This window comes from Petromyzon marinus, chromosome 37 (genome assembly GCF_048934315.1).
Source record: "Petromyzon marinus isolate PM22_M1 ecotype Great Lakes invasive population chromosome 37, UKy_Petmar_22M1.pri1.0, whole genome shotgun sequence".
NCBI lineage: Eukaryota > Metazoa > Chordata > Hyperoartia > Petromyzontiformes > Petromyzontidae > Petromyzon > Petromyzon marinus.
In genome coordinates this window covers 22275471-22291750 of record NC_133703.1, presented here as the reverse complement: position 1 = coordinate 22291750, position 16280 = coordinate 22275471, and the positions used below count along the sequence as shown (strand labels likewise).

Sequence of the window (16280 nt, the reverse complement as noted above, 5' to 3'; positions counted from 1 at the left end):
CACTTGCCAAGGTGAAGCCGCACATTTCTGAACTTGTATCTGAAAGGCAACAGCAAAAGTCACATTGATTTGCAGTAAATATTCATTGAGTTATGTTTTTGTGTGAAATTCATGTTTTGTTGGTTTTGTTCTTTGAACACAGTGATTTTGTGTGCAACTGATGCATGGTTAATTTTGTGCACTAATAAAATATATACCTATGTTTTGAATAAATCATTTTATTTTTCCAATTACGAAGGTTTCGGTGAATGCACTGATGAAGCTTGCAGGGTTCAGTACCTCCAATAACTTTAAGAACCACTGGCATAGTGGGTGCTTTCATGTATAGGTCTACTTTTTATTGATTAAGTAAAATGTTACACATTGACACCATAGATTGTATTGGTCTGCCCACGTGGTTTCTGACTCCTTTTTATTCAACATTTACAGCCCAAGTGGCTGGACATGTGTCCCAAGATGCCTCAAGGGACTGCAGATATAGTTGTGAAGAGCCCAGAACCTCCCAACATCCAGGCAACCACCACACCCGACCCACCTAATTTATCAGACAAAATATTGCTCTCCAACCGGCAAGGAGGTAGGTACACTATGCAGGAGGTCGTGGGTTCTATCCCGACCCTGATGTCTGTATATTTTAAGTTTGCATGTTCTCCCTGTGGTCGTGTGGCTTTCTCTGCAGGTCGTCTGGTTTTTCCCTGCACATTAGTGAAACATGCACTTCGAGTATTTGGCTAATATAAATTTCCATGTGATAAGCCACTTCGTTGGGCTATTATTTGTGGCCAGGTCACTTCTAAAAAAGAGCTATATAGCTCAGTGGGCCTTACCTGGTAAAATAAAAAAAAAAGTTTTGTTAGTTTAGAACTCTAGGAGATTGTATGTAAGATTGAGGCATCATCAGCCGCAAGGTATCCGCTCTTGGATGAAGGCTTCTCCAAACCATTGCCATCTCTCGGGGTTTTCCGATGCAACAATTCATTTAGCCCCCTGCACACGATCTGATTTCATCACTCCATTTCTGCGGTGGGCGTACTCTAGAGTATGTTCCCTTCATCAAGGCCTTGTGTAACGTTGCTGTATTCAGAAATATCACTATTGTTACTGTCTCAAACGAGCATGGGGCAGTGCTTACCTAAAGCGTTACTCATCTTATTAACCACAGAGGTATGATGGGAAGTTGAACTTACAACTTTCCAAATTGCAAGCTGCATGCTGTAACCGCAACACCACCTGCTAAATCATTCCTGTAATGTCCAACCTAAAAAAAATCCTTTAGTGCAATTTGTTTTTCCACTGATGTGTCTGTTTTTTGCAGATGTAGAAGCAGATCTTATCAGAAGGCCCGAGGCAGCAAGGACCTTCTTGGTGCCAAGAAAACACATCTATAAATCTCTTACCCCAAAATCACCTGCTGCAATGAAAGTGCAGCGTTCCGACGAACAAAATCACCACACTGCAGAGAACAATCCAATTAAAGATAACGGGGATTGTTCTGTTACAAAGTACTACAGTGTAATGTGGGGTAAAGCATCCAAGAAGAAGCACAAGAAGTGGGAGGGCGATGCTGTTCTGATCACAAGTGGCCGAGTGGTGAACCTTAAAGATATGGAAGGCAAGGACATCTGCAAAGGTATTGATATGCTGTAATTATACAGGGTGTTTAAAAATGATGGACCCAATTTCAAAGATATAGTGATTTAAAATCGGGTCCATCCTTTTTGAAACACCCTGTATTTGGCAATCTAAGATTTAGTCTTATCGCTACAATAACGAACATTTCTATAATTTGTAGGCATATAATTATTCAATGGTTAAAATGATTCAATGATGTAATGATGAAAATTGATTGTGGATCATTTGTGGATTTTTAAGTCTGATATTAAAAATGATGCATATTATATGCGGTGGTAGAGTAGATATCGCACTACACTATGAACCCTATTCGCTGTTATTGATTCCCAACCATGGCTGATATCAGGGTGGAGTGATATCTCAACAAGTCTTGCCCCCCCCCCCCTCGCCAACCTGCACTGACCAGCGTGGTAATATTATAGGCTGTGGGGATATGTGGTGGGCAGTGTAGCAAGAGCCATTATTGTGTTGCACTTCCATGCTATCCACCTTTATCAACCCCTATTGACTAGCGTTGTGAATTCTGGCCTAACAATCTCCACGACCCATACAATGTGTGGAGGCCCTCATCTCGCAGTGGACTGAAAAATGTACTCTGTACACAGGTGCATATACTGTACACACACACACAGTAACATGTGTGCACAGGTACAGGCTACAACAAGCGTGAGCTGGAGAGCCTGTCGGAGGGACACACTTTGGTGATCAGCGGAAAGGAGATCGAGGTGATGGGGTTGATTTCGTGTGAAGATTACTCAAACGGAAGGTGCTTCCAGGTCTCCGGCGCCAGCTGCGACTCGGCCGCTTCTAGCGCCACTCCTAACAAGGCTGCTAGGCCCTATGCGAACCCCTTCCGGGCTGTCACAGGAGCACCAGAGAAGTTCCGCGTCACCGAGACAAAAGTCTACAAGCCTCGCTTTGACCCCTTTGCTCCAAGTAAGACCTTATGCGTGTGCTCACATTCTAATCGATGATTGTTTGAGCGTTAGTCTGAAAATTGGTGATGGGCACTGCTGGAATATTGAAAATGTGTGCTTTGATTTTAATGTAGCAAAATTATGTACAAATAACTATTGGCCATCATTCACATTTCACCTACCTTTACTGGCAACTGGCAAAATAAATAGTTAATAATTGTTTCTCTCGTGAAGTAGCCTTGCTGAAAGGGACAACAATTGGTAAAGATGTTTGATACACAACACACTGGTTAGATATCTAAAGTGCCTTTCGGTTTAGTTAAGAACCCATTAGCTTATGACAAAATCACCTGGAATGCACGCAATCTCTGTAGATCTCAAAATCTAATCAGGGATGCACTTGGATAGTGCTGGGATGGGTCGTGGTTGGGCAAGAGAAAACAATGTAACAAAATCCATTGTTATGCTGTACTTCCATGCTTCCGCATCCATACCCTCCACATTCACCAATCTCCACTAACCAGAATGCTGAAGTATGGTCAGTATGGTCACCACGATCTCTACTAGACCATACACATACACGGGCGTTTAACGTAAGTGGACATTATAGATTAAAGGTTTCCACAACTTTGATGCAAAATTTGTTTTACTTCATATGAGTTAATAGTGCGCGTGTGACTTCATCACCAGTTGTTTCTTAAGTCGCCCTCCCGTAGACCACAAAGATAAACCACGAAATAGGATTTACATTCCCACTCAATAATTAGGATGTTAGGTTCCCACTCCTAATTCGCTCTTTGCCTTTGTGGTCTGCGGAGACCAGGGGGAAGGAGGGTGACTTCATCAGCAACTGGAAAAGTGACACATTCAGTCATACCCAAATTAAGTTAAAAAAATATAATACATGGAAAACATTAACTCGTTTTCATGAGCAATGAATATCTTTTTATCTGTTTTAAAAAACGCCGATGGAAATGATTGGTTCAAAGGCTGTGGAACTGAAATGTTGTTTTATGTGATGTGGTGAGATAAATCCTTGTGTATTTTTACATCTATTACTTATAATTAACCACGAAAACACATCATGAGGTTTGTGGAGATAAACAATTTTTCACTGTATTGGTACCCATGGTTTTCGTAGAGTTTCTCTTGTCTATATTGTCAGGCTACCTTTGACACGACTCAGCTGATGAGACTCAAGAAAGTTAACGCTGGTTCAGCATTTATCCGTTAAAACAAATGCAGCTGAAAAAAACATTGGTCGAGGTGAGCCCGTGGGCTGATGAACTGAATTACTATCTATATTTTATGCGGTGAGACAGGCCCTTGTCCACCTATTAAAGGAAGCGTTTTTTTGCTTTGGGTCCTCAGATGCACTTGTGATGCCCCAGCCAAGCCCTGCCCATCAGTGGCAGAACAATGCGGCCGGCCTGCCCATGGGAGACGTTGTGGTCGACCCCCACCTCGTCGTGCACCTCAGGCCACACCAGCGAGAAGGGGTCGTTTTTCTTTACGAGGCCGTCATGGGCATGAGGTGAGGGCACTTTAGAGGGACGACAGCCTTCGCATTGTGTCGCCACATAACGTGTCTTAGGGCTACGTTTGTTCACACACACACACGGTGTACGATGCATAATTTAAGTACGCATTCAAACATTGAAACGTAATAATGCTTACTTTGCTCGTACATGTGAATACGGTGCTTGCTATTTTTACTTGCTATAACTGGTTGGGGTGAATACCACTTACTGTTATGCTTATTAACAATTGTGTTTACAAATTTTTACTGGTATTCTTTCTAATTATTGTATTTATTAAAGTGCTTTTAAAATCAAAATAATCATATATTTTTACTTAACTGTTGTGACTGCAGGAATTCATATTATTGGTTCTTTTGGTAAAGTCACATAGATAATAAATTGAAAATAATAAAAGCAAAAAAACATATTTTAATTATATTTTAATTTTTATGTTGGTTTTTTGCTTCTATTATTTTCAACGTGTTCTTTTTATTTACGTTTTTTGTTTTGTTTTCTACGTGATTTTACCGAAAGAACCAAGAATATAATAATAGAATGCGGTATTATTTGGTTCTTTCGGTAAAGTCACGTAGATAGAAAAATAATAATAAATAAAGTGAAAAAAAACCCGCTATTAAGTTTGGTGAGTGTACTGGCAGTCTATAATGTAGACTGTAGCCTGGTTCTTAAAACATAAATATCGTAGAAATGGTTACTTAGATGTGCACCCCAATGGCATGGGAAAACATTGAAGCGATAAATAACCTACGTAGTGACCTCATTTAGCAGGTAAGTGACTTTTCAAGAATTTGCAACAAGACATCATACAGCACCTTATTTCTTATTTAACAGATATTTTTTCGAGGAAAGTTATGTCCTGACAGTTGCCATAAGTTATAGTGATTAGTCAGCTAAAAAGAAACAGGCAGTGTGCAACGGATGTTTAGGTCAGGCAGAATAGTCGTGTTTATTTTTTTAACACATTTTCATACGTCAAATAATGCAGTGGTGCTAAATCTCAGACGCCACATAGACACCATTCATTCACTATATATGAGCATTTCACTTAGAAAACAGGAATTATCTTTCTACTAACAACTTTTCACTGTAAATATATATAGAACTCACTCTTGCAGAAGCTGGGGAAGAGTTACATATAAGTAACAAAATAAATACAGACTTCTTCGTTTCTCCTGTCCAACCTGTATAGTTTTTCCCCCCAATATTCTGCACAGGCCACCGCTTCTGTTGGTGGCATTGTCAAATCTTGAGGAGTGCATTGTGGTGCTGCAGTGCATCTCAGACAATACACCGCCTTCTCATATCTGACTTTCAACATGAAAAAGGGAAGTAACATTTTTTCAGCAACATTGACCAATTTTGACATTCAGCATCTCATCAGCAGTCAGGCTTGCTTAAACCAATGCTAGTGAACTACCAGATGTTTATTACTAAGGACCCTCTCTGTTAGATATATATGGGTCATAGTAAATCAACTTTTTTGGCATGGAGAGACAGATACGGTGAAGGAGGCATATTTAAAAATTAATTTTGTCATATTCTCCAGAACAACGCCATTAATTACTTTCTCTTTTATATAAGGTGTATTCTGTTCACTATATTATCTTAGTATGGATGCTCATACTAGTGTGTTTAGTTTATGTTTGGACTAAATGGAATAACATATCTTGCCTAAATTGTCTATTTGTTTTTGTAAATATAGCGGGGTTTAGCCTTTGTTCTATTTCCCTATTCTTGCATGTGGAAATAGGTTCAGGAGCTGAATGGCAATGTCGATGTCTGTTAGTAAAGAGAAGGCTTTGGGAGAGAGAGTTTGCGTAGTTTTGCTATTCATTGGTTGAAGGAGCGCAAACTACAGTGGTTTACTATGTGGTCTATTGTTTAGGTTGTATGGCCACAATCACACTGTGGCTTGTCTTTAAATTTTCCATCTGAGAAAGAATGTCCGCATCGGACTGTTGATGTTCTGATGCGGTTGATGGTTACACCGCTGTCTTCCGAGGAATGTCAGAACCAGGGAGGTGTGATGTTTTGGTCTGGAGTGAGGTGTTTATTCACTGTGTCCACATTATTGCAATGATCGGTAGTGTTCTTTCAGATCTGACTCAGATCATTGGATGCTGATGGCGTGCTCCTAGACGGGGGATTGTACTTGCCTCTGTAATTTAGTTGTAATTCAGAATTAGTAATGTAGTGTGACCTGAAGATTCCCATGAATTGTATTATCCAGTGAACAGCCACCGCATGCACTTGTTAATGAGCACGAGTGAAATAGTCCATGGAATCAGCCGTATTGTGAACTAAGAACTATGTTCTAAGGTAATACAAATGGGTTCACTTGAGTAAAGACTTGACCATCTTCCACCAAGGTATTGGCACGAACATATTGGTAGATATGCTTTTACTAGATAGACTTCTTTTGTTTCGCTCATTAGAATCAGTCTCTAACCTAATGACTCGGTATTGAAAATAAAGTACGTCTTGCGTTTGTAGTTTAGTTGTTCACCTGCAGTAATAATTAAGTGGCTCCAGTGTAAGCTGAAGATTCTCGACCACTGCTTTGCCCAACAACTTCTTGCAAAATGAAACAATCCTCCTAGTGAAGACCTCCTCGTTTGCCCATGAATTAAGCCACGTCAAAGCCTCTCAAAATCAGCAAAGGAGTACATCGGAAGAAATGTGCATTGGTGCTAATTATCCATGGTAAGTGATAATGATCAACATTTGTAGGTTTTTTTACAAGGTGACACTTATTTATTCTATGGCTGAGGTGAAGAGTTGAAACGTCTTTAACGTCAGATCGAAACTAAGTATAAAATGTATGGCTTCGGCAAAAGCTAAATGGCGTGGTGCGATTCCACCGGTCAATGCACAATTAGTTGTACCATATCATGGGTCCTTTTGGCAGTATCAAAATAAGAATAGATTTTACCCTTTCTGGCAATAAAACAGGTGTTATGATGTTCAAACACAAAATACATACCTTTTTCAAGGAATCAAGTCTACATTAACCACGCGTACTTGTGGTGAATATACAAACATACTCTGATAATATATGCATTGTCTTTGAGACTGATTGGCCTACACCAGAGACAGCCTTCTTCATGGCCTAGTCTCACCAGTGTCAATGCATACTTGATCCCTTGTAAAAAGTTTATATTTGGTGTTTGAACATCCTAACACCTATACTCTTTGGTTCTTTCGGTAAAGTCACATAGGTAAAAAAATAATAGATCACGACGTTTCGATCGCAACACAAGCAATCGTCATCAGGTGGGGGACAACCACAGCAAGGAAACTGGGACAACCACAGGTGAAGCAGTTTCCTTGCTGTGGTTGTCCCACCTGATGACGATTGCTTGTGTTGCGATCGAAATGCCGTGATCTATTATTTTTCTACCTACGTGACTTTACCGAAAGAACCAAAGAGTATGGATTCCTGCAGTCACGAAAGCTTCAAATCAAGAGCGTAACACCCGTTTTATTACCAGAAAGCGTAAAACCGATTCTCTTGGTTGTACCGTAACTGTGTTTTTTGTTTGTCTGTCCCAGGTCTCCTTCTGTTCAGGGAGCCATCTTGGCCGATGAGATGGGCCTGGGCAAGACCCTGCAGTGCATTGCGCTCGTGTGGACGCTGTTGCGGCAGGGCCCGTACGGCAATCGGCCCTCCCTACACAAGGTGCTGATCGTCACTCCCGGAAGCCTGGTGCGCAACTGGAGCCGTGAATTTAACAAGTGGCTGGGCGTGGAGAGAATCCGCGTCTTCACCGTTGACCAGGTACAGTCTGTTCTCCTATAACGCGGTATTAGCGTTCCTGAAGAACACCGAGTTATGGAAAAATCGCGTTATAATAAATTACATATAATATAGGGTAAAGCACAGTCCGAGATAACACGTCAGGTGCGTACGCAGGCTGAACAAAGACTGAGGAGCTTGGGTAGCATCTAGAAGCATCCAGCTGCATCCCGCCTTGTGTGACGCTACGCCGAGGCAGCCGCACGACCACTTATTCCTATTCGCGCAACATAGTTCTGTTCACTCAATCGCGTTGTATCCCATTCGCATCAGCATTATAAAAAAATGTGTTCCCCAATACGTTGCGTTATATCCTGAAAAGTATGTATCTCTGCCTGTCCGTCCGAATGAAATCGCCAAATTCTACATGTTTACCTTGGTCCGTGGAGCGATAAAGGCAGTGCAGGCCTGCAGCTATGTTTGCTCAAGCCAATGCTGGTGGAAGGGGCCTCCACTGGAGGGCGCTAAAGAGAGGCCCTCTAGAATGGTATTTGGCCTCCTCTCCCATGCTGGCCACATACCTTGGAAGAGACGGGAGTACCTTCACTTTACTCCATCATGCACAACCTAACGATAGGCGCGTGATGGCTATTCCGTGGGCGAGCGCAAATGACGATTGGAATTTCCACCATTGGCTCAGGGCTGTCAACGGAGATGAACGCTTCCCAATGCTAGCCTGAGCAGGGAGGTATTTTGACCTTTCATTGAATGAGCGTAATACGTCTTTATACAATTTGCGGCCATCTGAGCGATGCAGCCAACGTTTTTAAAAACAACTTGAGCCTTCATTGCCATTATATGTGCATAAAGGTCGGACCAGCTTGAGAAATAGGTACTGTGCATGTTAGTTCACTGGTGGGTTAAGCGTACGTACGTACACAGCCCTTTACTTTCCACTACTGGCTGAGGGCCTCCCCACACAGTGCGAGCCTTGGGGGTACTTTGACCATATTTCACCACGCTGGTCAATAATGGTTGGTAACGGTGGGGAGCAAACTTGTGCACCAAAGAAGTACATTACATACATTTTTTTTCTCTACACTTGTTCCCTCCTGGCCACCATTTATTTACCCCTGCAGCTTCTAATAACTCATTGTGCATAGTGCTCACTCATCCAAGCACTGTTCAGGCTCAGCCTTGCATAGCTTCCGTGATTGGGCGCATTCCGGGTGATTTGGTCATAGGCTTAATCATGCACAGATAGAAAAGTACAACAAAACATTCGCACAACATTCCTCAACCGTAGTGATCTTCTGGGCTTGAATGTGTGTGTACAACAGGAACACAAGGTGGAGGAGTTCATGAAGTCACCCATCTACCCGGTGCTCATCATCAGCTACGAAATGGTGCTGCGCTGCATCGATGCTGTGCGCGTCATCCCCTTCGGCCTAGTCATCTGTGACGAGGGTCACCGCCTCAAGAACAGCAGCATCAAAACGGCGTCGGCCATCGACAGCCTGCCCTGCAAGCGACGCATCCTCCTCACGGGTGACCTATCGCTGCGCGGCGGTCACGTGACAACTCGCGCGCAAATCAGCCAGAGTGGCAACCCCTTGGGAGCCTCGCGGCTTCGTTCACTGCAACTGCTCGACGCCCGTTCTTCTCCTCTTGTCGCTCCTGCTTGTAGGTACGCCCATTCAGAATGACCTGCAGGAGTTTTATTCCATCGTGGAGTTTGTGAACCCTGGGATACTGGGCTCCGCGGCAGCCTTCCGGAAGGTGTTTGAGGAACCTATAGTCCAGTCACACCAGCCCTCTGCCTCCCTGGTGGGTTAACTTGCAAAGCTGACAATGCCAAAGTCATGCCACTCATTGCTGCGCGTGTAACAACTCACCCACCACCATTACCCACAATACAATGAATTTCCACCGTGGTTCCCTACAGTGTTTTGTTGATATTGTCAGGGTGTGTTCTCTGCAAGTTAAATCATTAACGTACAATGTTTAAAAATCTAATTCAATTGATAATTACGTCGATGTCGCTAGTGTAACAAAAGACTCGACATGTAGCAACTGACCTCCACCTGCCCTCCCTCACCTTTGATTCGATTGTCTCAATTCGTGGGTCTGATTTGATTCAACAACTCCTTCTGTCTTGCTAGTATTATTTTTTTCTTGATCTCTCTCAACCACTCCATTTCCCTAAATGTAACATTTCTGTATTACAATAATAATTTACTTTAAATCTCTTCCTTAATTTACTGATGAAGGACTCCCCATTCTGTGTCAGTCATGGGGGTTGTTTAACCATACTTCAACACACTGGTCAGTGTGGGTTGATAAAGGTGAGCCCAGGACCAGTTCAGATTACCAATTGCCACTAGTGTTAGTTTGGGCCAAGATCAAACTCTCGATGCTAGCTTCATAGTGAAGCGTGATAATTACTGCCCCACCACTCCAACTTTCTACCTCATAAATTAACAAAGAAGTGTCCGACGTGTTGATAGGGCTGCACGAACTTTTGACTGACGTGCCACTTCTCTTCAACGTTGTAAGTCTTAAGCCTGCAACGATGATGTGGACCACCGGCACGCCTGTGCTTTCTACGCCGCCTGCAGGAGGATAAGCAGCTGGGGGAGACGCGCGCTGCCGAGCTGCAGCGGTTGACGGGCCTCTTTGTGCTACGGCGCACGCAAGAGATCAACCAGCGCTACCTGCCGCCCAAGCGGGAGTTTGTGGTGATGTGCCGACCCACGCCACTGCAGATTCAGCTCTACCGCAGGCTTCTGGCGTCTCCGGCCGTGCGGAGCTGTCTGAACCGCGTGACCACCGACCGTAGCCCTCACCTTGTGTGCATCAGCGCTCTCAAGAAGCTCTGCAACGATCCTTGCCTCCTCTACAAGACGCTGCAGGTACCGCGCGTGCACGCATGCGCAGGGAGCTTTTGTAGAGTGAAAAACAAGACAAATTTAGCAATGATTTGTCGCCGAATTAATTTGGCTGCGATAATTGGCAATGCATTTGCTTGTGAGGATTGTTCTTTTACTTACCAGTGAGCCATAAAAATTTCATTGGCACGTTAAACACTTGTACACATCATAGTTTAACTTGTTTGACTGTGTCTGGTCATGTGCAGGATCTTGCAACAGAAATTTGGCCTCAATAAAAAATCTAACTTGAATCATAATGGCAGCGAAAATGTATGTTAAGGAAGAATAATAACGCATAAGCACATCTGTAAGTTTTCCCAAAATGCGTCTGTCCTTGGAAGTTTGGTTCATGATTTATAATTCTGAAAATAAAATCTATAAATGTCATATAACGTATGAAGTTGGATTTTAATTTAATATTTTTGAACGTTAAGCATGTGACAACGTATTAATACATCAATGAAAATCTTTAATAATTCACTGTTTGAGACCCTGAATTTAAATGGCATTGATTTAGGTGGATGTCGGTTGCGTTTTTAACTGTTTACAGAAAGCAGAAGCTCTTCGTAAGGGGCAGAAAAAACAAGACTCCGAGGAAGAGGCGGATGTGTCTCTATACGACGGACTTTACGAGGAGTTCTCTTTGATCTACAATCCAGAGAGCACCAGCAAACTAGAGTCGGGGAAGCTGCGCGTGCTTGCTCGACTGTTGGAGGCAATGCATCAAAAAACACCCGTTGAGCGGTTAGTCACACCCCACCCTGCCAACAAAATAACCAAACTTGTTTTTTTTTAAACTTCAGTATTAACCTGCTCACACGAGCAACAGGGCAGCGGTCATCTCGGTTGGTGGCTCCAAGCCAGTGGTGGAAATTTCACGTTCCCATCGTGGGGACAAGTCTCTCCACATCACCACCTCTGTTGATACCCCACAAAGCCGTGCTACTAATCATATTGATCCCAGAGGGGCTATGGGCCGAGTTGAACCTCGACCAGGATATTAATATGTCACCTTTATTTAAATGTGCACGTACAGCCCTTTTCTCATTCCACTGCTAGACGAGGGCCTCCACACACTGTGTCAGTCGAGGGGATTATTTTGACCACATTTCTCCACCGCGCGGTGTGTGCTGAAGGCAGCGAGCATAGAGGTAGAAGCACAGCAGTACATTTGCAATAATGGATCTTGCTGCATTTCTGTTTGCTGCGATACATGATGGTTACTCATCTGAGCATCTCCACAGGTGCTTAATATCATGGAATGGGAAGTGGTGAGGTGTATGACATCAACGGTGGTTACGATGACCTCTTGACCTTGATCCAAAGTGTCTAAATCACCCATAACTTCCCAGGCATCTCTTGCAATAGCTATATTGTCTCAAAGGGCTATCACTTGATCTGAAGAATGGCTGTATTTGTGTCACAGGGTGGTACTGGTAAGCAACTCCACCCAGATGCTCGACGTCCTGGCGCGCTGCTGTTCAAGCTGGGGCTACAGCTGGGTGCGACTGGACGGCACAACGCCCGTGTCCCAACGACAGCATCTTCTGGAGAACTTCAACAGCCGCTTCTCCACGCACTCCGTGTTCCTGTTGAGCTCCAAGGCCGGAGGTGTGGGCCTCAACCTCGTTGGAGCTTCCCGCCTCGTCCTCTATGACATCGACTGGAACCCTGCCAATGACATGCAGGTGCTGTGGCCCTTTTGCTCAAACTCATCAGATTCTGTCAAGGGGATGCATATGTACAAGGGATGAGTTTCACATGAAAAACATTTAGGAATTCAGATGATTTTTAAGGAAAATTTCCGATGTTTTCTTTTTAGATTTCCAGTTCATTCACAATAAGTAACAAATGAACAAGTCTGAATGCGACCAAAAGTGATGTAACCCGATGTCACGTGACACTGCTTTTGGCAGGAAAAGGGGTGGACAGTGATACCATGTTGGTGACGTCGCTTCTTATGACGTCACATTTTTAGATCACTTGGAAACAAACTATTTTGGATCAATAAAAAAAATACTGATTATTTTGATTGATGCAAAAAACAAAACCAGTTAAACATTCTGAATATTTACGAAACAGAAAAATGTAAGGGAACCGTGTTTGATATCAATGTCTGTTCATGGCTTACAGATCCTGTCGATGCATTTGTCAGCTTTCTTCAGTTTTGAAATTGTCTCTGGGCACCACAGTGTAAAAGGCAATCTTTAGTTACTGTTTGTCAATCAATATTTTTGCTCTCTCACCACTCCCCAGGACTGTTTCCTGACATGTCAGCCTAACAGAAATACTTTGTTACAATTCTGTGTGAATGGTGCATATCTCATATACTGCTTATAATCGAGTTTCAGGAGGCTATTTTTCTAAACATCATATTGAGCCTGATTATTACATTTATTTTAAGGTTTGTTCAGAATGTGAATTGGCTGAAATACCAATGCTACGATAAACATAGCAGAAAATGTATCAGAATTAAAGTTTTTAGAAACAAATTCATGTATATCATTATATTCGATTGTTTATGCATACTCTCAACAATAATGATGTTTACATGAGTGGTGACTTTTCATTTTGCGATGTTTGTGGACAGGCCATGGCCAGGGTATGGCGTGATGGACAGCACAAGACCGTGCATATTTACAGGTTTCTGACCACAGGTGAGACTATTAAACATTTATATATCATAAGAAACTGCGGAAGGAATTAGACAACCACACATGGGGGTGGGGTGGGACGTGCCCACCCAATGATCCGATCGAAATCCCTAATTTAGATTCGATCATTGGGGTTTATTAGTAATAATAAATCGGCATTTTGCGACCCCCACTGCCACTGTGTAGCATATTATTATGTGCCAGGGACTCTATGAGATGGTAGGACGATAGTCTAGTCCATAATTGGAAATAAGTAACGGCAAAGCAGTTATAAGTGACTCACAGAATTGTGCGCATTTGCGTATACAGTACACGACTTCCCTGAAGGCATTCACCTTCAGCGAGCGCGATGCCGATCACACAACGCGGTTCGAATTCGACCCTCGATCGATGTCTGCACCATCACCGCACACGCGTCCAATAAAAAGCAAGGGACAACTCCTTACTAACAACTACTTACTCACTAACAACTCCTTACTTACCAACAACTCCTTACTAACAACTCCTTACTTACTAACAACTCCTTACTCACTAACAACTCCTTACTCACTAACAACTCCATACTTACTAACAACTCCTCTATCATTTTTCATTGCTGGAGGGGTTGCCCCCCCCTACCTGAAAATCCTGGCTCCGCCATTGGAAACACTCTTACAAGTAATTTATCTTCTTTGCATTTTTTTATTGTTCTGCAACGAAAGCTAATGTTTATCTGCACAAAAGAACCTCAGTTTAATCATGTAACAAAGAGTCAACTGCAGTTGAGTGCTGCTTTTCTTATCTCTGACCATCTTATCCGCAACACCTGTTGTTTGTAAGGGCCTGCCAATCCGCAAATAACAAATACCATATTTGCCACAGTTTACAAAACCCCAAGAAAGTACAAATAAAATGAAAAGAAAAGCAAACTCTTCATCCTGGCTGTGATGTGGATTGCAATAAATTGAAGCTTTCCCACAAGGGTCCCCATGTTTTAGTTGTTATAACATGTTGGATCACAAACAAGCTCATGTTACAGGGTTTTATTCACCTTATCTCAACCACAGACTTGCAGGAGAGATTAAGCAGGTGTTACACACGCCCTGTGGTTCACGATATCAGGCTGGAAGAAGACCGGCGTTTCTGGGTATAGTGCGTCGTGCAGTCGTACGCACGAATCTCAACTTGTGTGTTGTCTGCTTGTGGACCTGTGCTTCGCGCAACATGCACGTGTATGGATTTGTGCTTCGAGAAACTTGCATGGCCATGCACGCTGGTGTGACATTTAACGTTTGTGCAGAGACCACGATGCAATTGCCTGATTGTGCCTGCATTTCAATAAGCTTGTTTTATTTATCCAGCAGTTTCAAGGCTGTTTTTCAATAGGATGTCCATTTTAGGTGTTTTGCATGTGGGAGGAAACTGTAGCACCCAGAGAAAACGTACACACAGAGGGCAAAACACTCAGGTCTGCTCAGACAGGTTCATTACCTACTTTATTTACTGCCATATCTTGGTCACCTTGCAGCCCAGCATGTATGGGATTTTCACAACTCTGCTCAATCGACCATATCCTTTCTCCAAAGGCGTGTGTGCTCCAAGTTGTTGGTCTCACACTCCGACAATGTTTGTTCATAATCGTTTGTTTATATCGTACCTCCCATGAAGTACATTCCTGGTGGCACAAGATGCACACAGCGCTGGCCAGCAAGTGGGCATTAGTCTGCCAGTCATGGGTGATGTTGCTATCTGGCTTCCCAATTTACTAATTTGCCATTCATTCATCAAATTTGGCCAATTACACTGGCACACATGAACTAGTTTTTTTTTCTTCCAAATAACATCACGGGATCTTAAATGTTTAAAGTGAAGCAGATGGTGCATGTTTTAAAATGAGGCTACTCCATCATTATTAACCAGGGCGACTGCTGGGCTTGAACCTCGAACGCCTCCCAACAAGCTGCAAACGCGCTGCTGCTCGTCCGTGTCACCCGTTCCACAGGAACTATCGAGGAGAAGATTTACCAGCGCCAGGTGAGCAAGCAGGGCCTGTCCGGCAGCGTGGTGGATGCGGCGTCGTCGGCGCGCTCGGAGCACATCCGCTTCTCCCTGGAGGAACTGCGCAACCTGTTCACGTTGCACGAGGGGACTTGCTGCTTCACGCATGACCTGCTGGGCTGCCCTTGTCAAGGAGATGGCGGAATCTTGTCTGGTGAGGACTCCGGCACGGGGCTCAGTGGGATCAATATCAGCCAGGTCTTTATGGATCTTTGGGGTGCCACGGTGGCAAGATGTTAACTACCTAGCCTGGTATACAGGAGGTTGTGGGTTTGATCCCAACCTTGACGTCTGCTGTATATTTTCAGTTTGCAGATTCTCCCCGTGGTAACGTGGATTTTTCTCTGTGTCCTCCGGTCTTTCCCTCCACATTTAGAAACGTGCGTTTCGAGTATTTGGCTGCTATAAAATGTCCACATAAGCCACTTCGTTGAGCTATCATTTGTGGCCAGGTTGTTTCTGAAAAAGAGCTATATAGCTCAGTGGGCCTTACCTGATAAAAAATATATTTCTACACCCAGAACTCCACGTCCAGGATACCTCTCGCTACTCAATTTTACGGGCGACCTGGAAAATATTAAACGAAAAATTAAGTCCTGGATAAAAACCTATAAAACACTTAGAGCATTTGAATTATCAGGCATGATTGGCTTGGTATCGATATCCAGTATTGTACATGTTGCGTTGATTGATTTGGTTTGCATCAACCTTCCCACTTAAAACATAATAATTACTTCGGCTATCATTAAGAATTGTCAGTAATTATAAAGAATGTGTTTAACTATTCATGCCTAAAGGATTTACCTGGAATATCATTGAAGTCATAATTGGAT

General features: G+C 43.2%; 1 protein-coding gene across 1 annotated transcript in view; it reads left to right on the top strand.

Moving 5' to 3' along the window:
• Nucleotides 1-16280, top strand: part of RAD54B (RAD54 homolog B) — a 29608-nt gene that overhangs the window by 11116 nt on the left and 2212 nt on the right. Inside the window, exons 3-14 of the mRNA XM_076072146.1 lie at nt 430-577; nt 1316-1630; nt 2281-2568; nt 3921-4083; nt 7643-7868; nt 9167-9374; nt 9514-9653; nt 10445-10738; nt 11307-11500; nt 12183-12444; nt 13347-13413; nt 15392-15601. Of these exons, the coding sequence (XP_075928261.1) occupies nt 430-577; nt 1316-1630; nt 2281-2568; nt 3921-4083; nt 7643-7868; nt 9167-9374; nt 9514-9653; nt 10445-10738; nt 11307-11500; nt 12183-12444; nt 13347-13413; nt 15392-15601 (2515 nt within the window). The remainder of the gene's footprint in view (nt 1-429; nt 578-1315; nt 1631-2280; nt 2569-3920; nt 4084-7642; nt 7869-9166; nt 9375-9513; nt 9654-10444; nt 10739-11306; nt 11501-12182; nt 12445-13346; nt 13414-15391; nt 15602-16280) is intronic.